Source organism: Platichthys flesus, chromosome 9 (genome assembly GCF_949316205.1).
Source record: "Platichthys flesus chromosome 9, fPlaFle2.1, whole genome shotgun sequence".
NCBI classification, from domain to species: Eukaryota; Metazoa; Chordata; class Actinopteri; order Pleuronectiformes; family Pleuronectidae; genus Platichthys; species Platichthys flesus.
Window position 1 is genome coordinate 14609336 of NC_084953.1, and position 25741 is coordinate 14635076.

At 42.1% G+C, this 25741-nt stretch overlaps 1 protein-coding gene across 2 annotated transcripts in view; it reads left to right on the forward strand.

The window, feature by feature from the left end:
* The window catches only part of tle5 (TLE family member 5, transcriptional modulator), a 40568-nt gene that overhangs the window by 9158 nt on the left and 5669 nt on the right, over positions 1 to 25741 (forward strand). For both annotated transcript variants that reach the window (XM_062395090.1, XM_062395091.1), the window contains exons 2-6: positions 8497 to 8585; positions 11156 to 11219; positions 15860 to 15904; positions 24425 to 24487; positions 25261 to 25335. In XM_062395090.1, coding sequence (XP_062251074.1) covers positions 8497 to 8585; positions 11156 to 11219; positions 15860 to 15904; positions 24425 to 24487; positions 25261 to 25335 — 336 coding nt within the window. The remainder of the gene's footprint in view (positions 1 to 8496; positions 8586 to 11155; positions 11220 to 15859; positions 15905 to 24424; positions 24488 to 25260; positions 25336 to 25741) is intronic.

Consider the following 25741-nt stretch of genomic DNA (forward strand, 5'->3'; position numbering starts at 1 on the left):
TTTTAACCTGCAAATTTCTCACCTACTAATAGCCATTTGACAAGTTAACCTTTCTTAATGAATTTAATTTTGGTTGTTCGTCTGTAGACAGCTCACTGTCTTCAAATTTTCTTCCTGGTTTATTTCTGCACTTAAAAAAGCCAGGAGCATTTACATCTCATTTTCAATCATCATTAATATATATCCTCTTCGGCAGCAGAACATGTTTCAGCAACATCCAAAAATCCATCAGGTTAAACTGGACCAACCAAACTGTAAGTCCCATTAAGCCTGTATGACTAAAGTTCTGGCTACGTCCTCGCCCCTGCACTCCCGATCAGTCGCTATGTGAAGTGGACATCCTTGTTTCACAAATGAAAACGTAAGATCTATTTACACTTCTTCTGACTCAGGAATAGTGTAGGTTGAGGGGGCATCACTATTGCTGACATTCTGAACATGGCCTCAAACCTGCTGATATTTCATTACACTGCAGCATGGTGTAAAGATTACATTGGGACTCATTAGCTTATAATCAAAATTAAATGACTTGGATTGGAATCATGGGAAAAAATAGAAGTAACTTTGGAAACTTGTAAACTGCATACACACAAGAACTTTAGTACCTTCACCTCAGTTGAGCAAATTAAACAGAAATTCCCTGGTGTTGGCCGCATGCCGGCGCTACAGCTTTCTGCTTTCATTATCCACTTATTTGTTGCGAACTTTGGGACTAATCTTCCTTCCCTCCCTCCCTGTCTTTCCTTCTTCGCAGAGTGTTGTAAGTAATAACCTTGGTTTTTACAAGCAGGCATCAATCATCTGAACAACTGTACTGGGTGTAATCTTGAAGCCCCCCTTCTGCGAGGCTGGCTTTAATCTCAGCCATGGTCTCCAAACCCACAGCCATGTCAGCCTCACCACTTTCCCCACTCTTGACAAATTGCCTATTTCCCTTGGCTTTGCAATCTCGGCACTCTTTTCCTGTGTATGTGTGTGTTGTGTTATAGAATGCCTGCCCCCACCTTTTGTCTGCTGTGTTTGTATTCATGCCTGTGTGTGTGTTTTTGAAGGTAGGCCCATTTTGTGCATCTGTGTTTTCAGGGTAGTGGGCCTGAAGTGTCATGTTTGTGTGTGTTTGTAGTGTACGCTTGGCTGACTCTGTGCAGGAGGTCAAGATAGTTCTGCAGAGTGGGAAGAGAGGGCGCGCCACGCCAAGCCTGTGTTTGCAAGGGCACTTCACTCGAAGTGATAAAAGTAGAGTAATCCCCTTTAAATGTCTTAACGAGGTCAAATCTGTTGGGCTGCAGGGGGGAAGTGTGTGTGTATGTGTGTTGTGGGGATAACACTGCAGAAATGGGGGTAAGCCTTAGCTTGGTTCGTGAGAGATAATAATCAAAATCAAATTCCTGGCCCAAACAGGATTACGCTCTCCCCGCGTTCTAAAGCCCCTGTCCTGAGTGGCTGAAGACACAATCCTATTCCTCAGCCTCTCCTCATTCTCTCTCACAGACACACATGCACACGCACACGCACACAGAGCATTAGCTAACGTAGCAAGGTTCGCTTGGCCCAGACTGAGTTGGCCGGGGTGAGCCTGGATGCAGGCCAGTTAGGCTGTCCCTCTCTCAGATCACTGGGCACATAGGCTTTATTCCAAACACTAATCCGGGATATTTAGATGGAATTGTTTGGTTGGAGCTATTCTTAGATGGAGGATGTGATCTTGTTTGATGCGGGTGTATTAGCAAAAGGCTTAAGCCTGCAACGTCTGGCTTGGTGAATAATGTCATGATTTTTTTTCCTAAGTGGTTTGCTTATATGTTAAACAAATACTCTACGTGTTGTGTTCACCGACTGACATAATTATCTCCTTCTTATAGTGTGAATTCTCATATAATCTTATGTTTGTGAAAGAAATGTACTGGAGTTGTCACGTTCCAGAGCAGAGTTAAGAAGAGTTATTCCAAATGTATTGTGTGAAGTCTTCATAACCAAACAGCACTTTCCACCAAGGCATTTATCTAAACCTTACTCTTACTGCTTCCCCCCAAACACAAATTTACCCTTACAATGTTTAATCTCTGCACGATCTCAACTGAAAAGGCTAATGATTATTTGTGCTTCAAAACAAATATTTTCCTCTGTGTTTTCAGTCATTTAGAAAATGCATTATCCTTGAATAATTAAGAGTCTCCATCTATCCTCCGCACTAATACTGGGCAACGGGAGTCTGTGGTGGACAGAAGAGGCGGATGGCTCAAATGGCATCCTTGGGACTGTTGCTATGGAGCAAACTGGCGTTGAAGAAAAATAGGCCAACTGTTCATCAGCGCAGATCTTCTACATTAATTTAAAAGTGGGAGTGAGATAACATCCAGTCATTAGTGAGTGATTACAATGCCAAGACTCTATCCCTGCCCCCAACACACACACACACACACACACACACTCTCCCCTCACTCACTCACTCATGCAAACACTCAGACTGAGATGTAAACAGCCAGGCAGGGCTCCAGGAAATACAATCCCCACACTGCCACTACCCTCAGGCAGGATTTATACTGAGGAGGATGTTTTTCAATGTATCCTGCTGTTTGTGTGTGTGTGTGTGTGTGTGCGTGCGTGCTTGCGTGCGTGTGTGTGTGGGGGGTATTTGTATCTAAATACTCCACTGGATATGTGTACTGTATTCATGTATTGTTTGTGTGTCTAATCGCTGTGTTGTGGTCTGTGTTAAAAACCCAACCCCGCATCCTGCACCTACCTCCTCGACTGATCTTTCGAACAGAATTGGCCTAAGCCTGATTCTTATTTAAAATAGACATTATGGTTCACAGTACATTTCACATGGATTGGACCGGATGATGAGGCCAGGGAGGGGAAGAGTTAGTGTGTCTGTGTGTGTGCGTGTACTCGTTAAGAGGGGGGGTGACGAATAGTGAGCTTTGGGTTGGGGGGTGGGGGATGGGGGTGGGGCGGCAATTTCCTGAAACGATGAATCCCATTTATTCGCCGAAGACTGTCTCAATTGCCTCACCGGCACACAAAGCTTTTTAATGCTTTAATTACGTCTCAAAGGAGCAGGGCAGAATCAAATTAGAGATTGTCCTACATTTAGGTGCCGTGTGTGTGTGTGCTTGCATGTAGGTTTATGTGTGTGTAATATGCAAATTCAGCAAGTGATGGAGCTCGGGTGTGTGTGTGGGCTGTTGTGTCCTTGTGTATGATTCATGGCTGTGACTATTTGTACCTCTGGCAGCCAAGCATCATACATTGAGGTTTATCACACCCTATACACAGATGCACAGACACCTATTCACTGTCTCTCTTTTGCTGTATCACACCCATATCTTTCTCTGTCACATTCACACTTGTCTTGTCTGTTCCACTGTAATACCCAAAAATTACACACACAGACGCCCATACACATTCACATGCACATTGGCCAAGCCTTTCTCTCTTGCACAAACACATTTTCACACGCACAGCATGCAGGCACCTTTTTTGTCACAGCAGATGGCATGTGTCACAATATTACGGCAGTATTTCATTAACATTATGGGCATCCATCTGTTGTGGGCTCTCAGGCCCCCATAGAGCACCTTGTTTTGGTCACTGACAGAGAGCGAAAGATAATAAACATTGATAGCTGTGTGTATTGCATGGAGCTGGGAGAGGCCCGCATAGTCTGAGTGTGTGGTGGTGAAAGAATGAGAGCAGCCATGTGAAAATTGTCCTTCAAACTCCTGTACTTGGCTCAATATCACATCCAGGATTTAGGTGAGGTTTACCAAGAATTGCTGGCATTGTAATAGCCTTTTTAAATATGATTAGCGAAACAAAAATACAAATAAGAGTGATGTTTGACTGCTATGGCGAACTGTCCTGCCTGCTGACAGGAAGGATTCTCTGATGGGTTTTGGTCACAAAACTATGGATTAAGTTATCCCAGTTCCTATTTCCAGACTACAACTCCAAAAAACGTCAAGACAATGTTATCCTATATTTCTCTGGAGTATTCCTTTAGCAGGGGATTTTGCGGTCTGACGCGTTCACACCAACAGACAAATCTTGAGTTTTTAGACAAGAGGTGGCAAAGCATGCAGTAGGCAAGATATAGTGTATTAACTCCACTGCACTAATTTCAAGTGTTTGTTTACTGTTTGTCAACACTGGTAAAGACTCTTTATCACCAAAAGCTCTTGAATTTCCCCCTTTTTTTTTTTAAACCCACTTCATCCTTTGGCCTTATTGAAGAATCTTTTGCTTCATTGAGTTTTTCCATTGTGATCATTCAACCCATCAGAAGTACTAAAATAGAAAATAAAATGCAGAGTATAAAAAAAGCACAAAAGACAGCTGATGAGCATTAATAATCCACAAGACTGAACTTTGCAAGAAAAGCTTAACCACACCACATGACATTTAGAAACCTCTTCAAAGGTTTGGAGTCACAGCGGGGCTGATGAGCGGCAGGAACACAAGACAGCACGCCACCGAAAATAAAAAGGCAATTCAGATTTCTGCGAAAACAGTAGAATGTCTCATCAAAAACCAAAACTGCTTTGCAAGTAAAATTCTTTTGAGAGCATCATCAGATCAAAAATCAAACACAGCTCTGACAAACCACAGATCTGGTGGTTACACTTGCAGAAGTTATTCATTCAAATGATGATTTATCCTACAAACGCATCATCTTGCCCATCAAAACACCTATTCAGTGTTCCTGTATTTGTCACAGGCATACTTATAACAGTTACCTGTCTTTGACTAATTAAACTTAGCCCCTGTGACTGTTTGACAAAGAAAGACAGCGTTCTGCAACAGTCACATATGCTTGACAATGTACATAGGTCAATCATCAGTCCAGTTATACTTTGTAATAATATTTTAACAATTGCTGGGAGTCAGGCAGGTTTCAGTCAGGTAGCCAGTTGTAAAACGTGCCACTTAGCAACTGCATATAAAAGCTCTGTTACTAACTATAACAATAACTATAAAGATCAAAACTAGGTAGAAATCATAGTGGTTGTTTGGGAGTTGAGACCAATAAAATATCTAGGATAAGGTCCACAGCAATTCAAATCATTACCAGTTAACAAACACATTGACCGTAGATTCAGGTGTGGACAGTGTGTGTTTTTCATGCATGTTTGATCGGTCTGATGTGGTTTGTCACTCTAACCTGCGGCACTGGGGGCAAACTAACCCATACACGCGTATTAAAAACTTTACAAGTGCAAGGAGTAAGTTGCACGGCTGCCTGTAGCTAAGTGTGTCGTGTTGACACAGGCTCTGCGTGGCACAGAGCCATATAGCCAAGCTGTTGTTTGCCGAGTTTGGTCCATGCCACACTGGCTGGAGAGATAATTGAAAAGGTTACTGTGCTTTACAGTCGGAGCCCCAGTCTCTGAGCAGCAGCTCGTTCTGTGTGGATTGGGAGTTTGGGAGTGTGGAAGCAGCATGATAATGTCAGCACTTCTCATGACATTTGAACGTGTAATGGCTCAGGTCACTGTGTTTGTCCCTACGTTTTTAAATGTTCTAACTGTTCTTACTGTTTATGTAAATACATTGGGCAGTAACGTCCCAAATGCCAACTTTCATTTTTATGCTGATGACACAGTTATATACTGTTGTGGCACCACTCTTGCCGAAGCCCTTGGCAACTTACAAATTGCTTTTAACCTTGTGGAAAATCAGCTCATTGAACTTAGACTTGTCTTGAATGCCGCCAAAACCAAACTGATGATATTTTCCAATGGCAGAAAAGTGCCTGTGTCTCCACCCAGCATTTTGTCATTGCAAGGGTATGAAATTGAACTTGTGAACTGTTACAAGTATCTCGGCATTTTAATTGATGATCGACTTTCTTTTAAACCACATGTAGAAAATCTGGTAAAAATATTAAGAGTGAAACTGGGATTCTTCTTCCGTCACAAATCTTGTTTTTCTTTTTTTACCAGAAAAAAGTTGATTGCTACCACTTTCCTCCCTGTACTTGATTACAGTGATCTCTTATATATGAATGCCCCAGCAAACTGTCTGCGTTCTCTAGACACTGTATATCATGGTGCCTTAAGGTTTGTCACTGGTTGTAAAGCCCTCACTCACCGCTGCATCTTATATGCTCGAGTTGAGTGGCCATCTCTGGCAGCACGCCGCCTTATACATTGGCATATTTTTATTTATAAAGCTATCTTGGGTCTGCTCCCCCACTACTTATGTAAGTACATCTTTAAATCCCAGAGCAATTACTGCTTACGTTCAAATGAGCTTTATTTATTAATTATGCCCAAAGTACACACTGAATTTGGTAAGCACTGTTTTAAGTTCGCTGCACCTGCTGCTTGGAATGTACTGCAAAAAACCCTAAAGTTAAAGGAGCTCATAAACCTTGACACTTTGAAGACTCGTGTGAGAGAAATTGGAGCGGCTTCATACCACACTTGTTCTTGTTTTGGTGGGAATCCGGAGCTTTAGTCCTGTTGCCTTATCTTAAGGGAACAGGGAACTTATCTTGTTTGATCTGTGTTATGTGATTTGTGTGTGTCTTGTGACTGTTTGACATTTTGTATGCTGCTGTCTTGGCCAGGCTTCCCTTGCAAAAGAGGTCATTGTATCTCAACGGGACCGACCTGGTTAAATAAAGGCAAATAAAAATAAAAAAAATAAAACTGTTAGCCTTTCTCTTCATATGCTAATGTTCCAGAATTCACCATGTGTAGATATTTTTGTACGTATTCTGAAATATTTAAATTAATGGCCAAATGGAAACCACCATATATTTTTGTCTGTACCTTTGGAAGGTTTTGTAGGAATCCATCCCCAACCCTTAAACATGCACAAGTGGAGCACTGGCCTGCTGATCCTCCAAGCAAAAAAAAAGAAATCAGCCTTTGAAGCCAGAGGTCTATGACTACAACCTGAAGCAATCCTGTTGCTTAGCATATTCTCTGGCCATGGTTCTGTGAATGTGAAACAGCCTGTTTGTAGTTAAAATGAAGCTGAGCGACATGCCGGGGGGAGCGGAGTACAAAGTGACAGGTCATTCCTAACAGCAGCAGGCTAGTTTCCCGTAAGTGCTGCAATCAGATTTCTGATGGTTTTTTATGCCTGCTCAATCATAGTGGGAAAATGTCGAATTTTTTTTTTCTTCTTCTCCCCCCACCTGACCCATTATGCAGCCTGCTGAGAAATAATGAGATTTTGTCCCTATTTGGGTTTGATGCTTGCTGTGCTCTAACACACAGCCAGGCCATCCACCGCTGCTTGGGGAATGTAGTGTGGACAGAATTACAATAAGGGGCGAATAGCAACATTCATGCTAGGTGATTGAATAATTTTGAAGCTGGCTGTACGAGGCACAAAAGAAGTCTTCTGATATTACATGGGTGGTATTTGGTGCAGTTTTATCCAGCAACATATATTTAAGCGAATACAGCAGATTTGTTCACTGGGGTAATTTTTCTACTTAGCCTTTTAATACAAAGGCATAATGTCTGTGCTGATGGTAATATTGGATTTAGAGGACTCTTTACACATTTGTATCAGTTTCATCAGTTTGTCATATATATTCTAAATTGTAGAATTATGATTTGGTTATTTCATATAAATTACTTCAAAGAAAATGTACCATAATATTATTAATAAAAGACATTAGGTATACTTCTACTTTAGAATAAAATGTTACCAGTATCACTGACTCTTGGGATTTTGGGATGTTTTAATGTGGAAAGGAGCAGATGATGTCAATCTGACAATTTAGTTGCCGCTAAATCTTTTCAACACATCAAAGTACACACTGTCTCAACCAAGTTCCCTGTAATAATATTTATCATGTGTTACCGACCTTATTTAAACAAGAAGGATTCATCCTAACCTGAGTAAGTATGTTTACTTAATGCCACCCAAACTGAGTCTGGGAATAACAATAAGGAATGATGAAACACTAACACACAGTGGATTATAAACTTGACGCACTCCTGTGTCATCAATCACTTTGCTGTTATGGTTCATAACATATGCTATTGTTCATAGTGGTCATGGGTAATAACTCTTAAGGTTGTAAAGACGCTGCCAATGCTGGAGCAAGGACAGCGAGTGTCTGGGTTATGTCTATAGAAGGTTAAATATGAGAGTGTCAACATCCATTTATGGCTAATTGGAGCTCTGTGGGGTATAGATTTGAGTGCAGCCACATTATTTCGTAGTGATGGAAATATAAAACAGAGAATTGTATATTCAGAGCTTTAACAATCGGATTGTAACAATCGGTCCACATTTTTTTTTCTTTGTGTATGCACTGTTTTGTTCTTGGAGTCCTCACAGGATTGTATGTGTATGACTCTTTGTGTATGGAAGCATTCATGACAACCAATTTCAGGTTGACATTAAGTCACTCTGCTCCCTCTCTCTGTTGCACCCCCCTCCCCCCCCCCATCTTCAAATATGTTTTTTTCTTCTTTCCTTTTGGTTCTTACGTTTTCCTCTCTTGTTATTTCTCTTTGGCAGGCTTCATCGCAGCAGCTGAAATTCACAACCTCCGACTCCTGTGACAGGATCAAGGATGAGTTCCAGTTCCTCCAAGCACAATACCACAGGTGCAAACAGAAACACTATGCATACAGACATATACACACAAAACAGACTCAGAGAAGGGGTCAATCTCGTTGACCCCTAGTTATTGATCTTGGTTTACTGCTTAAATACCGCTACAGTGCCAGAAGTCTCAGGCACCTCCAAAGCACACGATTTGATCTTAACCAATCTTTTTGATAGTCCTTATTAAGAGGGGAGGACGCCACGGGGTCTGCATCTCAGCGAGAGATCCTCCCTTTGTCAGTCTTTGAAGGCTGCTTTCCCTCCTGAGGAGTTTGGTTTGTTTCTCTGTACCTGCTCTCCGAGAACCTTCCAGGGGCTTCCCTCTGCCGAGTGAGGCGCAGGCAGATGAAAGCCTGGCATATTGTGTGCAAAATCCCTGCTCTGGTCTGATCGCTCTTGTTTGTGGAGGATTCTGAAGCTGCAATAACACCCCGTGTGTCTTCTTCCTCGCCTTTGGTTTGTGTAATTCCCACAACGGTGAGCAGCACCGTTTAACCCTCCTCAGAGATGCAGGGCGCAGTTGAAAGAATGCCTTTTTTGTCTGAGCATACAGAGCATGCATACAGTGCCTATTGACTCAGGAGAAGGGCTGCGAGGGGGTGGGGGGCTTGGGAACCACAGACAGGGCTTTGTAGCGCACTGCTTCTGCGCTGTGCTTGTCTGGTGCTGAAGCCTTTAAAAGGCAAATGTACCGCAGGCTTTCCCCCGGGTATAGTAGCAAGCATTGTAGCTGTCACAGTCTTCCTCCTCCCACCTCCCCCCCCCTCTCTTCTTCCCTCCCCTCATTCACATGCATAAATAGATCAGGGAATACATAAATCAAAATAAAGATGACAGCAGGAGCGATTTAGAGACGGAAGACTCTGCAATAAAACTCCATCAAAGTGTCGTTTGAGAGCAGCGGTGCAGGCCCAGGGGCTGCTGAACACCAATCAGAGGAGGCACAAAGCCAATCCCAGGTAGGCTGGCAGCAGGGAGGCCTGTCGCCATGACAACCCCCCACACAGCCTACACATGAACACAGGGATGGCAGAAAGGGTTTTATGTAGGAGGGAAGGGCAGCATTTTGAATAAGTGGAGGCTGCTCATTCACACACACGAAGAAGGCTGAAGAATAAAACCGCTCCTCACCAGCAAAAAAGAAAACACCCAAAATAACATACCCCCTCCCCCTGAGAGTAAAACAGGTTGGGTATCTGTTGCGTGCCATTGTGGGAATCTCCATGATCATCTCTAACCAACACATTTTACTTAATGTGTTTAGATTCGGGACACGCCCGATCTCCATTCCTTCTTAGAATTAAGGAGAAGGATTTGTAACTTTGCAGATGTTTTGTTGATTTTTGTGACAGTCAAGGAAAGTAAAAACCCATAAAGCACAATATGAGGACCTTTTAACGTTTACATTTTGGAAAGGGATTCTGTTTAAGGCAGTCAAGTATAAGGAAGCCTCATTAGAAAAGAGACATTAGGGGACGTTTCTGCCAAACAGAAACCACACAGATTCTGAGTCATTAAATGACTGATTCCCAAAAATATGTATTTCAATCGGCTATTTCTAAACTCAGGGGCAAGACGAAAATCTTGTCAAAAGTAGGCCCACGCGTGTCATCAGTGTTGGTGCGACTGATTTATTATATTTGATAATATCTGCGATAATTACAGAAGAAGCAAAATACTGTGACATTTACATGGAGTTCAGTCTACCAGTTAAGACCCACAGCGATGAAGATTCAGTCAGCGCTCACTGTAATCGGGCTGTCATTCATGCAGACAGCTTAGCAGAAATCCCAATATAAATATACACACACCAGCAGACATGTTTGTCAGACGTACCTTAAAGATAAACCTATCCACCGTGTGCATATCTTTAGTTGATCTGAGCCTCATCCAGTCCTCACATCAGATGAAGCCTTCTGAGGCCGACATGTTGTAACTGGCTGTTTCGATCAAAGACATCAAGGAGCGTTTTTTTTTTAGTCTTGTCTTTTACACTTGACGATCAGGCTGACTTGTTGACGCGTCCCCCTTTGTCCTGTCGCCTCGCATAACGTCAGCTCTGACATGATTACAGCTAATAGCTGTCTCTGGGACTGGGTCACAGGAAACGCTCTGTCACTATATTTAGAATTTTTACTTCACTGCCTCGCCTCTATTCTAGAAAGCAGAGTTTGGGCTCAACATCTCTTAGACCTCTGAGTTGACTCCACCTGTTAAGTGACACCATACCAGTCTTGGTGTATACATGGGCGCTGACTAGTAAAGATGATGATGGTGGTGGTAATGATGATGATGATGATGGAGGCGGTGATGATAAAGATGGAAATAGTGGCTGAGATGATGACAACGGAGGCGGTGCTGATGACTGTGAATGTGGAGGCAGTGATGAGGGTTGAAGTGATGATGACAGTGCTGTTGGTGAAAGTGGAGGTAATGATGATGAAGGGGGGAGAAGTCATCGGGTGTCAGCACTTTAGGAGGGAGACTGTCAAGCTGACTAACAAGGTCTGACGCTGTGCTTCTCTCTCTCGCTCTCTCTCTCTCTCTATCTCTCTCTCTATCTCAACAGTTTGAAGCTTGAGTGTGACAAGTTGGCCAGTGAGAAGTCAGAGATGCAGCGCCATTATATCATGGTAAGTGAAGAGTGTGTGTGTTGTGCACCAGGGGTGAACATTTCCTCTAATGATATTTATACCTTCTCCCTGATTTTAACTTTCAACCGAAGTCAAAATAATTTCCTGAAATTTTCCAGAGTGGGTGTGTTTGACAACGAAAATGTTTGAGTCGGTTGCTGCAGACATTTTTACCACCGGCGCCCATTTCAAATGTCCAATGGTAATTGTCCAGAGGCCCATGTTAGAATATAGCACGAAAATGTCTGTAAAATTCACAGCTCGTGAGTTTTCATGTTGACATTTCTGACACGTCGTGGATACGAAACAAAAATAATACAAGGGTGAAAAGGAGTTTATATATGTAGAAGATGCTGAAAAAAGTGTCAACTTGGAAAGACAGAGACATTTTGGTGATAAAGGCCGAACCCCGGTGTCATTATTTCCAGAAAGGAGTTTATACATCGTGTCTGTCGTGCCTTCGAGGTGCTCTACCCAGGTGCCACTCGCCTGAATGTTCTAGACATTTTCCTTTTATTGTGAATGCGTCTCGGACATCTCCTGCTGCGCTAGTAAATCCTCTTGATGTATATTTGCAAAGAATTTTGTTTTTCTTCCAGGCATCCTCCACCACTTCTCTCTATTTGCAATGTGATAGATTCTAATGTCTGGTTTCTCTCTCTGAGCAGGACATTCTGGTTTATAACAACTCGGATCTTATTTTCGTAGTCTGGGGCATCTGTTATATGTATTCTTATAAACTGAACTCAATAAGATAATTGCTGACATCTTGCGATGCAGCTTCAGTGCCAGATACAAGTCAAACTGGGCAAGAACCACTGGCAGTAACAGTCAAATATGTTTTAAACAAATCCAATTGGTTAACCAATGGGGGTGGGAATTTCACATTTCAGTTTAGATTCTCACCACGATTCAGGTCATTTTCACTTACCAATCCTAAATAAATTATCATTTTAGTAGATAGAGAGAACTATTTTCATAGCTACCACCCCCACCCCAAACTGTTGCTTGGTCTCTCTTGGTTTTTTGAAGGAAGATACATTTGTTGACTTGGGGTGTGCTCACATTTGGTTTTACCTGTAAATCATGTGGCTAAACTATTAACTCATTTACACCCAGTCTAACCAATATCACTGTTTTATAAGAGGCCATCAATTTATGTGGTTAGAAAAGTGATATTTTAACCAATATCATCATATGCCCACTAAAAATAGGTCAAATAAATTTAGATGAATAGTAATTGTTCACTTCCTTTCTATTTTTATAGTTACTGTACATGTGATTCCTCTTTCCCCAACCCCCTTCATTTCCTCTTTTCCCTGTCTCTCCACACACACACACAAGTGTTCACACACCAACACGCACGCACAGATGTGCTCGCCCGCTCTCTGCTCCACCTCCAGGCTAATCTCATTGTTGCTGGCCGTGGCTGTGTAGCCGTCTGATGTTTTGCCTCTAATTGATCCTCTGACTGGCTTTAATCTCATCTAATCTGTGCCGCCGCATTGCTCTCTCCACCATCAGCCAGCCAGCAGACACAAACGCACATGCACACACTTCCTCTGTGTGTTTGTGTGTCTCACACAAGAGCGAGGGCACACGCTCTCACACTCACTCAGTCATTGTTAGCCTGGTTGTAGCCTTTCACACACGCACAAATACATGATGGCTGACATTTCTTATTAAAAAATCCAATAATTGCTCAAACGGGAACATTTTAATATCGAACCTGTAATGACCTGTTCAAATCATCGACTATATAAAGATGGATAGCGTCTCTCCACTTCCTCCCACTTCCATAAGTAAAGCCAAAATATTCTGCGAACGCTGCCATCTTAGGTATTTGTAGCCAGAGTCTGTGCTCTGGAAATCAGGCGATGGAATAGCTGTAATCACGTCCCGCTGATTTACGTGCCTAATCGATCCCAAGAATGTCTCAGCTATCAATCATGAAGTTTAACCTTGTTTTTATTACATCAAATTGCAATAAATTGTTATATAATAGTTAATAATTAATGATTTAAATTACTTAAAATCAAATTAACAGCAGAAATTAGGACTCGAACACATCAGTGTAGTAAGAGCTAATTCAAATTATCAAAATAAATACCAGATTTCTTAGTTTTTTGTCCCATCTGCTAACATTAGGAAGCTAGATTTATGACTTATAATGTAGCCAGCCACCAGGTGGTGATAGAGATGCTTCAGCATCACTTTTGGAAGCAGCGAAGTTGTCCATTTTCATATATGGTTGTGGTTCAAATTATGTTTAAATCGTGTTCAAGTTTGACTTGTGATCCAGCAGAGGGCGTTCTAAATCAAGTCTATAGCTTGACTTTTGACTGACAGCTCAAGCTAGCAAAGTTTTAGCAAAGTGACTGACTACTATTTATCAATTTTAGCCGGCCCCTAGCCAGGAGCTCATAACGCCATCACCATTAAGATAGCTGGACTACAAGATTATGCTAGGGATGTATTTTATATCTTGCAGAGATAATTTCAGTCACAGCCCGACATATTGACACAAATTGTACTAGAATAAATGATGGCTCAATTATTTTTAATGTAAAAACATCCAGTTTAAGACGAGTTGCAAATGATGTTTGCTAGCCGCCAGGCTGATAATATCATCTCAAAGAAACGAAAGGAAAATTGAGGGTTGTCATTAGCGTCTTTATTAGTGTTTGCTATTTGAATTCAGGTACAGCCCAGTACGGTGCACTTCGCCTGGCAGGTAGTTTGTTAATGTCCCCCGCAATTTTTTTTTAACAAAGCCTTTGTGTTTCTTGTCTCTTTTTAATAACACTGCTTTGTTTCTAGTTCTCCCTATGTTCTAACGGGTCCGTGTGCCTAATAAAAAACACTGAAAGAAAGCAGACGAAGGCATTAAACTGCAGGGAGAATTTTAAAGGTTAAGGAGAAGTTCTCTCCGTCAGTCTTTGTAGGATTAGTCCCTGACATGTTGTAGCGCCACCTCATCATGCGTGTGTTGTATAAGCCTCATCATGCACATTCCTAGAAATGAGTAACTGCACATGTTTCCAGAATTACTGAGCAGTAGAGTATTACATTGCTTTTTCATCAACTCAACTCTGTTATTTTACCCTGGCAAACATTACTGGCACTACCAGCATGTCGAAGTCCAGTAGTTGTGATGACATTTTTAAGAAGATGCAGAGGAGGTACAGGCTCACGAAAGAAACATTCACTTTATCATGTTTACACATTGCATGCCTTATCTTCTTCTCAGTAAACTGGCCAATGTTTAATGTTTGGAAAAGAAATGCTAGGAAACACACTGATGGGAAGTTACTTTTCTGGGGGTGTGCACCTAAGGTTATGTTGTAGGCTACATCGATTTTCGCAACTGATTCATCATTAAAGTAATTTTATTTTGTTGTATATCACCCTAGGCTTTGGAAAATTGTAGCCAATTTTTTTTACTTTTTTCTTAACATTTTGAACTTTTCAGAAAATAGTAAGAATTGGCAGAATAATCAGTAAGAACAATTGTTAGTTGCAGCTAAAACAAAGATTCAAAGATCACAGGTAAAAGTGAGTGTGTTTGCTGACCTCTGCATAGTAACAACAACAACTGACGTGTTAGTGATGCAGCAGCACAAACGGATGGATTTCCTACCGGGAACATAATATGTTCTCTGCTTTTGAATTCATTAGAGAGAACATGTTTTTTTTCTATTTGTTCAGAATGTGACAGTTCTGCGTCGTCACAGCAGCATAATTCAGGTTTTACTCCTGTTGTACTCAATCTGTGAAAGAGGGGCAATTTATCTTTTCCCCAAAAGAAGAAAATGATTATTTTCACTTTCAAACCATCTTCTGGTTAAACTGAAATTGTTGCTATGAGATTGAACCATGAGGGTAATATTGCTCCTCCTTCACTTGCGTTCTCATACACACACACACACTCACTATTCATGTACACTTTCACACTTTTAAACGCACTTCCACTCCATCAGTAGCAGGCCCAGCCTTGTATCCCCACAACAACCCAGACACCCCACCACCACCACCACCACCACCACCTCTCTAATAGCATATCGGGTTGCCCCACTCCCCCGGCCAGCGGCAGCACCTCCATTTTCCCAGTGCTGTAATTACTTTAGGGAGCTTCCGCGTGGGCCGCTACAGAAAAGAGTGTATGAGTGTGCGTGTGTGTACACGTGCATTCACATACGAGAAAGTGCCAGTGTGAGATCAAGCAGAGTGTGTGTTTGTGCAGGCACGGACGTTTGTGTGTGAGAGATCTTTGTGCTGTTTGTTTTCCAGTGACAGAGCCAGTCCCCCTGCAGACAGAGTGGGTGATTAACAGGGTTGACGCCTAGAGGGTGGCCCTCTCATTAACACTGAACACACACACACACACACACACACACACACACACACACACACACACACACACATTGTTCGTTTTCCTATTTCTAGCTTCTCTTTGTGGGTCCAGGTGGGTCTGAATGAAACTATGATTAGAGAGTCAATATCTGAGATCTTAGAGTCTTTGTGGTCTTTGAGAGTCGTCTTTATATTCACGAATTATTTACATTTAATTCCTAGATTTTAGCTTCGTTGTATTATTATTGTAACATTTTTCTCTTTATGTTTTGTCTTTTTCTTTCCAGTACTACGAGATGTCCTATGGGCTCAATATTGAGATGCACAAACAGGTGAGTCTTCCATTTATTCCTTAAGGGAAACTCATTAATTCTCACAGCATAACACATAAAACAGTTGTGTGTTCGTGAATAGCAGATTGTTTTTGCTGTAAATACTGGGACTAGAGGAAGAATTCCTTTGCTTATGAAGCCTGGATTCAAAGTTTTGTGCATGTTGATGTAGCTATTGGCCAGAAACATTAACAATCCTTGTGTCAGTGTGTTAAATATTGCCATCGTTGGTAAAGGCTGTTATGCTGTGTTACTGTGTACCAGTGTAGACTGTGAAATATTTCCTAAAATAAAAGGTTTATATATTTATTTCAATATTTCCCTGCAGCAGCCTGATAAAAGATTCTGTCTGCAGTGTATTTGCAGCAAGTTAAGTCTTCAAGCTCAAAGCTGGTTCACAAGATGAAGCTTTTAAAAACTTAAAAAGAGCTGCAGGTTAATGGACAATGATTTGAATGTTTTCTACACATCAGGGTGATATTCAGGAATATTATTTACACTGGGCAAACACTGAAATACTACAGTTTTTTTTTTACTACAGTACACCCATGACATTGGAGAAGCCGAAGAAGAGTCTCAAATTGTTTTTCACAAAACTCTGAGAATTAATTCACAACCATCTTTTCCTGGCCTTCATTTTCTTATGCACCGGTCTACCAGGTGTGTGTTAGACAGTATTCACTTTGATGTGCTGCACAGAAATCACCGTGAGCTTCATAACGTCAGCTCGCCATTAGCGGTGTGGACAGCATCGTTTAGAAACCTTGTTGAAGGATGACGTTTCAAGACAACCGATCCTTCGCCTCATTCTGTTACCACACTTTTTCGGCCGTGCTGATGATTGGCCGTCGAAACCTCAGAGGTGCCGATCCTTTAACCTGATCTGTGCAGGATTAAACTTTTACTTCCAGAACGTGGAACATAACAAATAGCTCCTCGCTCTGTGTTGTTCCGTCAGTGCAGGCACAGCTGTGCATTCCCAAACCCATTTCCCCCTCCGCACACCTGCAGCTCACTGATTGGCAGGTGTGAATTACCAAGATAATCTCTGTGTTCGGAGACGTTTGAATGATGTCACCTGAGGCTGTGTGTAAAATACAAGTTCCATGGGGTCTAGCTGTTTTTGCTGTTGCCTGTGAGTCTCAAAATGTGTTTAAGTTGGTCCATTTCCGGTCAATTGAAGTTTTGCCGGCCCAGTCGTTAGATAGTGTGGTAGTTAGTGTGAGAAACATTCATTAACGGAATAGTATTTTTCTTTTATTTGCAAAAAATCTATTTTCAGTTGCCCAATACACTGCATTTGAAACAGGAGAGTAAAGGACTTCACCCAGTCGGGGGCCCACACATCAGTTAGTATGGCTGAAGCGGGGGGAGTAATTTATGCTCCGCCTGTAGGAGGGAGAGAGCGATGGGCCTCCGAAGGGCCAGCCCTTATCTGTGACCTCGTCTGGAGCTGCCGCACACACACACACACACACACACACACACACAGTCTTATGATTGACGGCGCATGCTGACAGCCATATTGGAGGAACCGAGTGGGCTTTGACAAATGGAAACAAACACATACACACACACAGTTCGCAGCTTCCATGATTTAAAGAACTTCACATATATGCACCGCCATAAACTCTAGGTAGGAGGCATCGCACAGGCACTGTGGTGCATGCAGGGCAAACACACACACACACACTAAGCCATAAGCGTGCCATTCATTACACCCCGTTTCCTTTATCTGACAGGGAAGATATTCAAAGTGTGTGTGTCTGGGTGTGTGAGCTGTTTCATATGTGTGTGTTTTTGAGAATTTGCTTATCTCTTATTTTGAGTATATGCTCATGTATGTGTGTGTGTGTTTCTGTGGCTCATTACTGGCACACACAAGCACTCATGCCACACATAAGTGGTTGTGTGTTAATGTTCACGTGTGCACCTGTTATCGTGTGTGTGTGTGTGAGTGGGTGTGGAGAGTCGCTATTTCCATTAGAGAGTTGAAATTGAAGGGGATGTGTAGAAACGAGTGTCGAGGAGCATTCATGTCTAGGCCTATTGTGCCGAGCCAACCACCACCACCACCCCCTCCTCCTCCTCCTCTGCTCCTCCTCCTCCTCCTCCTTTAACAACCTCTGTCTCTATTTCTCTCTCTTTCTTTCTCGCTCGCACTCTCACACATTCAATTGCTCCCTCTTGATCACTCTGTCCTACTCAATTCAAAAAATGCCTCTCTGCTCTGTCTTCTCACTCCCTCTCTCTGTGTTCGCTTCTCTCTGTTACTCTCTGTTTTGTCTCGGCGAGGAGAAGCAAGGTTGAGTTGTGGTTTTTACTGGGAATATGTGGAATAGAGCTGTGTTACTGCTGGGCCCTATTGTCCGGCCTTGCATCGTGTTTTCCCCCTGAACATGTGTGTCCTACATGACAACATACTATTTTATCTATAGTTAGATGGTGTAGCATAGAGTGAAGGGGCTTTCATTGTAGCCCCTTGTACACAGCCTGTTCGAGGCGGAAATGTTGTACCTTTATTCCAGCTCGTTGTTCTGTACAAACAAAGAACGTGGATCTATTGTTATTCTGTCCTCGTGACATCAGTGGACTAATAGACAGAGCTGGAACAGCATCTGTGTGTAACAGTGTAGAGGGTCTTTGCAAATGTAATGGAATCTCTGAATATTATCCCGTTACTGTACTGCTAAGTTTTTTCATAATATAAATGATCTGGTCCAGGAGTCATCAATGTACATACAGAACAGCAGATAGCAGATCTACATACATTATTAAAAAGTTAACATATTCGTGATAATATTAACTGATGTCTGAACATGTAAGCAGCAATGAGATTGCACTTTGTTGACTTGGACCTGATAGCTCACATTTCTTTTGAATGTAAAATATTTATTCTTGTAGCTGCCACACTATTTTAGTAAAGTTATAAGTTCAGTATTTCTTTCTGAAATGTGATTTAAGTTAAGTTCAAATAATATGTAATTATAATGTAACTTTGAATGCTTTCCTTTATAAAAAATAAATGCTTGTAAGTACAAGTGCATCAAAACAGTTTTAAGACCAGGACTTGAATAAATGTGCTCGATTCATTTCCACGACGGTTTATCAGGTTATGTCAGTACAGATCATGTAGATGTGATGGCCCAAATTAAAATGTAGCTTTCATGAAGTGTGACATAAAACCTCAACAAGTAATGAGTCCTGGTGTATTCATAGCAGGAAGAAATAGCACTACACTTAGACAGTAAAGCTCAAACAGGAACAAAAACACAAGGAAGTCTGTGAAATGTTAGGCTTGTTTAGGCTGCTTCTCATGCTTCCCTGAAACACATTTTAAATCTCCTCAAACACATTTCTGTCATAGTGCATGCTTTCCTATTTAAACCTCCATTTTCAGCTATAATCTATACCTAAAAAGATAAAAATACATGTCCATGATCAATGACTATAATCTGCTACTGCCCAATGATCTATGTCAAGTCTTCTGCCTCAGTTTTATATTGTCAAGGGTAGATTCTCAAACATGCACGCACACGCACAAACACACACACACAAACACACACACAAATTGTTCACATTCTGTTAGTAGCAGAAGCACTTGAGGAAGGCTAACAAGAAGCAGAGAAAAATGTAACGCGAGGACAAAAGAGAGAGGGAAGCATTTGGAGAGAGAGACTGAGAGGAAGGTGATAAAGAGCGAAAGAGGAGACAGACACAGAGTCGGTATGAGGAGATCGACAGCATAAAGGGCAGTAAAAAAGACGAAGCGTCATAGTTAGCATGGAACGAGTCCCGCCGAGACATTTTAGTGAGACATTTCAGAGATATCAGGGAGTGTGTATGTGTAATGATGAGCGGATAGGAGTGAGGCGGTTGATGGGGAGCTGTGCTCTGCATGCCTAATGACTGTTCGGAGGGCCCCTCTCTCCTCATCGTGCCACAAATTAGGCTCTAACACAATTACTGCTGCTTTGCATATCTCAGACGGATTGGATGATTACCAACCAAATGTGATAATAGACCTGCTCGGAGAAAGATGGGGAGTGTGCATGATGAGAAAGAGGAAAGGGTATGTGTGTGCCTCCTTGGGTGATTGTTAATTTGTGCGCGTGATTGTGTGTGTGAGGGGGTGCATCCAAGAGTTTTTAGAGAGTATGAAGTACAAGCAACTTAATTAATGAGGTGATAAAGGGATTCTGATATGGCTGATATGTGTGTGTTTGTGTGTATAATACAAGATGTGTGCCCCAGTTTGGGAAGGTCATAGCAGATGTTTCCCACACTAATGAGATTGTGTTTGGAATCGCTGAACGATCATTTACATTTAATGAGGATTTAAAGGAAAAGTCAGGTTCTTTATATTTTTCCTGACAACAAATAAGAAAAGACTTATCGTTCTTTTACTGGTCAGCTGAATAATTGGCTTATTTATAGTCAGACATAATGCAATTTGTCTTGGTTGCTGTTTTCTTGATGAGCTTTGTCTTATATGTTGTGTTGTTACTTGATATTATGCATTGTACCCGTCTGAATATAAGTCTGTATTTATATTTTAAGTTGCCATTTAACTTTTTTTTTTGCTGTTGATCAATGAGCAGTGCCCCTGTGTAATAAACAAAGTAATGAAAATGACCAAAACCAGCAGTGATATCATCTAAGTATTGTCTCTGTACACTGGGTATCACACGACCAAAGTAGGAACTACATAGTGTGATCAATATGCCATTTTCACAGCAGATATTTTACTTGTAACAGTAGAAAATACAAAGGTTTAAAACATAAGTAATGGCTCTGTTGCATTCAATTGTCCCAGCAGTCATGTGCAGTTGTTCAGCTCATTAAAGACATTAGCAGGCCTGATTTGTTCCCCTCCTACATAAACTACTCAATTCCAGTTTGTGACCTATACTGCATCTATCCATCGGGGGCAGTGAGCGAGATGATGTCTATCACTTTGGGGAACAGTTATGTCGTCCATCTGTAGATACACTCTATGATTGCAAAAACTTATCTTCCTCTCACTGGCTCCTTTTTAGATTATTTTTATGATGTACAAAGTACTGAATGAGCTTTCCCCTTCATACCTGTCTGATCTCCTTAAACCAGAAATTATATCTCATCCTCTGCTCTTCTGAGAACAAAAGGTTCCTGTCTGTGCCCAGAGTTAAAAAGAAGTCTGCTGGCGGCATGGCCATTTCCTATCCCCCCCCCCCCCTTTCCTCTGGACTAACCTGCTTGCTGACATCGGACTGTCTCACTCAGTCGAAGCCTTTGAATTTAAACTTAAAACTCATCTTTCCAACGTCACTCTCAGCTGGTGCGTTATTCTTTTATTTTTTCAGTCTGTGTAGCTGTTATCATAAACCACCAACGTGTCGGCCTCAGTCTCAATTAATTATTTATAGCTGGTTTATAAAGTACAGTCCATGTTGTCCTGCTGACCAGATTTCTGAAAACCACATCTGCTTCGGTTGTAACAGTTTGTTTGCTCACTCAAGCCCATAAACCTCCAGGCAGTGTTGCCTTATCTCTCCTTCTCCTAGTGTCGGCCTTTTAAAACGTTCTCCTTGCTTCTGTCACCAGGTCCTTGCTTATGGTGGGAATGGTTGGGTCCGTGTAAATAGTATTATAAAGAGTACTGCTTAGACCTGTTCTACATGAAAAGTCCTGTAACTTCTATTATGATTTTGCGCTACACAAACAAAATTGATTTGGTTTGACTTAGATGGCAGACCCATGACAGGAGGTTGAGTTTATAACATTCATGCTCAAAATGATGAACTGAATATAAACCGAATTTACATTCATACAAGAAATATATACCTTTTATATGGCTGCTTTCAGACATGCACTGAACTCTGCAGATACTCTCCGGATGAGGTGCATTTGTGAACTTAAATGTTCCAGTGAGACGCTCCGCAGTTCCTGCTGACTTTCTCACGAGGCCTCCAAGTATAAAGTCGAGAGAAATCCAGGAGAATCCGATGTGTGAACACAGCAGGGAATCCCCGCTGGATTCACAGCGAGCGAGTGGGTGGTTGATGACGCTTCTAACACACGGCAGACGCAAAAATGAAAAGAAAACTCAATCTTCTCGTCTGAATATTGCGGAGGATTAGATGTTGTGAACGCGTCTGTGCAGAGAATCTCCTGCTGTGTTGCACATGTGTGAAAGGCAAACTGGGTAAACTCCGTAGCCAATTCACTGGATTTTACCCGCAGGTCGTTTCTGAAAATGTCTTATGGTTATGAACTATACATGTCTACTTTAACACATACCCTTACATTTATACTCATCACACATATAAGCCATAAAAACAAACTCCAGACTCTCCATCTTTTGTTCCTCTCAGTGCTGTGTTGTTCGGTCTGACAGCTGCAGGCAGAGTTGCTGCTCTCAGCCTGTTTGTTCTGCACTGGATGTGTGTGAAATTTGTGCGGCTCTGTTGTAGTGGATTTGGATTATCTGCTCTTGTCTGTGGGAGCAGCATGTTCACTCCTGCTCTGGAGAGATGGGAGTTGTGCTGGTGTGGAGCGACCACTGGAAAATGTCCTGAGGGACCTTTTTTGCACCTACTGGCTTTTGTTGCACTCTGCCATACTGCAACAATGGCCTTACAGCAGTAAAGGTGGAAACACAGTCCTCACAGGATAGGCTCTGTCTGATTTAAACCTTCAGAGAGTGGAAACGTTTAGATGCTGTCCTCAGTGCCGGTTCAACACGAGTTTCCCTGTTGAGGTTTGAGTCCAGGTGACAACCTTGGAACTGTATTTGGTGGAGGTCGACTTGGACTGCATGTACCCCAAGAAGAAGAGGTGCATGTTGTGGTGGTTTTCTGGAGACTCCAGTTCTCATATCCACAGATTTTTACCAATGAGCAACAGGCTCCGCTTGAATTACTAAACCCAAGACCCTGAAACTGGAGCAGCCAAATAAAAAAATAAAAGGCCTCATGGAACATTGTTGGTTAGGGCAAGAAAGGTGGTTTCCATTCGGTACATGAACTGCCACCTACAGTATATACTGAATATCAACAATTTTGTGCTATACCTATCAAAATATGACATTAACCAAAAACGTCTTTGAAAATACATACATTGAAAAAAAAATGAAATTAAGATTCCCCACTTCTTATCTGGCACCTCATTTGCCGCCTGCGTTCCATTGAAGCAATTTTACCTTTCATGCTCCCAAATCACAAGCAGCTCCCCGACACAGCCAGATGAAGCATACACAGCAATAATGACACAAGTCCCCTGGACTTAACATGTGCAGCGAATGAACAAGAAGAGCGAGGGAGCTGTCAATCAGTCACAGTTTGTACTTTCCCACACGGTCTTAACCAGACCTAATGAGGCCACTCAAGTGAGAAGTCCTGTGTAGGTGGATGGACGGCGCAATCACACAAAAATTTGCTTCCCATTAATTTCTGTGTAGAACAGAGCGGGACACATGTGCTTCTGGTTGTGAATTGGCTGCAGAGAGATGGTGATAGCTTGTGCAGTTTATGTTTACAGGCCTGCCTGCACTATTTCATCTCCCCTCTGCTGTTGGCCAAACTTTATAAATGTTGCCAGGTGGATTTCAGTCCAACAGCACCATTTAAGGTTTGTATGGGCTGGAACATGGAACATGGGGACTCTTTTTTATTTTGATTCAGTAATTCATACACCATGCTGGTGCTGTAAACACTAATAGGAAAAAATGTGGTCCAATTCATTTGCTTCTTAAAATAGTCACCAACAGTCACATGATTTACTCATGCTTGATAAACTCTTGCAAAAAACTACAGCTCAGCTTTCTTAGGAAATGACGTCCCTCTGAGGCTAGATCCACCCTACCTTGCTTTAGTTTTTTAAAACACATCACTGTCATATCACTACTCCAGAGTTTCCAAGCACCAAAAACTGAGAAGCTGCTTGCCCTTTTTTAAGTTTAAAATCTCAAAGTCTGTGTTGTATTACAGACAAGCACAAACTGAGACTTTTAGTAACCATGATGCAGTCACCTGATTGGTTGTCATAAGTCACAACTCAACCACCCGCTGTGAAGGCAAACTGTTGTTAACACTTTCTGTCACATGTGTAACAGTTCCACCTTGTTGTCGATTGAAGAAACGAAATCCATGCTCTTATTCTTCACCATTTTTCTTTCCTGTTTTCTGTAACTAAGCAACTATCTGCACAATAGACAATCCACTTCCTGTTTACACCGGCATTCGACCCAGTCTATACATGAATGGTCACGTGATTTGTATGTTGATGTATGTTCGTATAGGCAGGATACTGTTAGTGATATGGAGCTAAAACGCTTGGTGGACAGCGATCGTTTTATAATGAAAACGTATTAATGTAGCCTTAGAAGAGAAACTACACATTTGTGACTAATATTTAATGAAGGAATAAATGGTCTTAGGTCCAAAGGAAGACTTCAAAAGTATTGGTTTTATATGTTGACAGTAAACATTTTGAATGGTGCCAATATTATCCTTTAACTAATTATGTCTCTCTCCACAGGCTGAGATAGTGAAGAGATTGAATGGGATCTGTGCACAAGTCCTCCCCTACCTGTCTCAGGAGGTGAGTTCACACACTGTGACACACACGCACACACACACACACACACACACACACAAAGACGTCACTGACCCCTGACCCTCGGCCCTATTTCTCACATCGTGGAATGAGATCACCCTCATTCCCGCCTCATTACCTTCCCACCTCTGTGACCCCTCGCTCCGCTTCCCTCCTTCCCCTCCTCTCCCCTCCTCTTCTCCCCTCCCGTCATTCATCATCACGCACTTCCTGTGTTCCTTTCCACCCCGCTTTCACTATTATTCCTCCCTCCCCCACCTTGACTTTTTGCCATATTCAATCTGCCTCCCTTCCCCCTGTCCTCCCTTCCCCCCTTCCTTTTTGACATTCTCCTTCAGTACCCTCCCTCCCTGTGCAGGATCCTCCATCCCACTCCTCTTTTCCTTTATACATGCGTGTGTGTGTCAGTGAAATAAATGGTTGTGTGATTCAGATAAGCCATGCTCTTATCTGCCCAACCGGGGTTTGACCTCCACCCATTACAGCACACAAGCCGACCATCCATTCACCAGTGTCTCACAAGGCCTTTGTGTGTGCGTGTGTGCGTGCATGTGAGTGACTAGATGAATGGCATTGGGGGTGGGGGGTTGCATCACCAGCGAGGGTTGTCGGGTCTCTGTTGCAACTATTGATATTGATCTAACCTTTTCACCTCTCTCCCCCACAAACCCTCCTCCCCTTGTTTCTGCCTCACGTTTATTGTCTCCCTCACTTTCCTCCTCGTCTTTAACACCCCCAACCCACTCTTCTGCCTCCAGCACCAGCAGCAGGTTCTGGCAGCCATAGAGAGGGCCAAGCAGGTCACCCCTCCAGAGATGAACTCCATCATAAGGGTACGATTTTCCAGCCCTGCCAGAGGGTCTTGTGATGGCTAGAGAAGCACAATTATTAGCGATTAGAATCAACACATTTTTTTGCTTTGATGACGTTCATTTAATGAATAATTGTTTATTAGCTGAATGAGTGGGGCAATTTAATCTGTTAGCGTTGATGTTGTGGTTAATGTATATGTTATCAATTTTGACAAGACGTAGTACTGTAACTTTACTTTGATGGGAGTAAAAGGCAAAGATTCAAAGTGCCTACAGCTCAGGCTGAAAGATCCTGATTATAAGATCTTACTTTGAGTGGATTTATTTCTGAGTGGAAATAATTATAACCATTATTTTTTAATAGTTTTGTCTCTAAAATACCAGAAAATAAACAAAAACGTCGCAATCATTTCATGAAGCCCAGAGT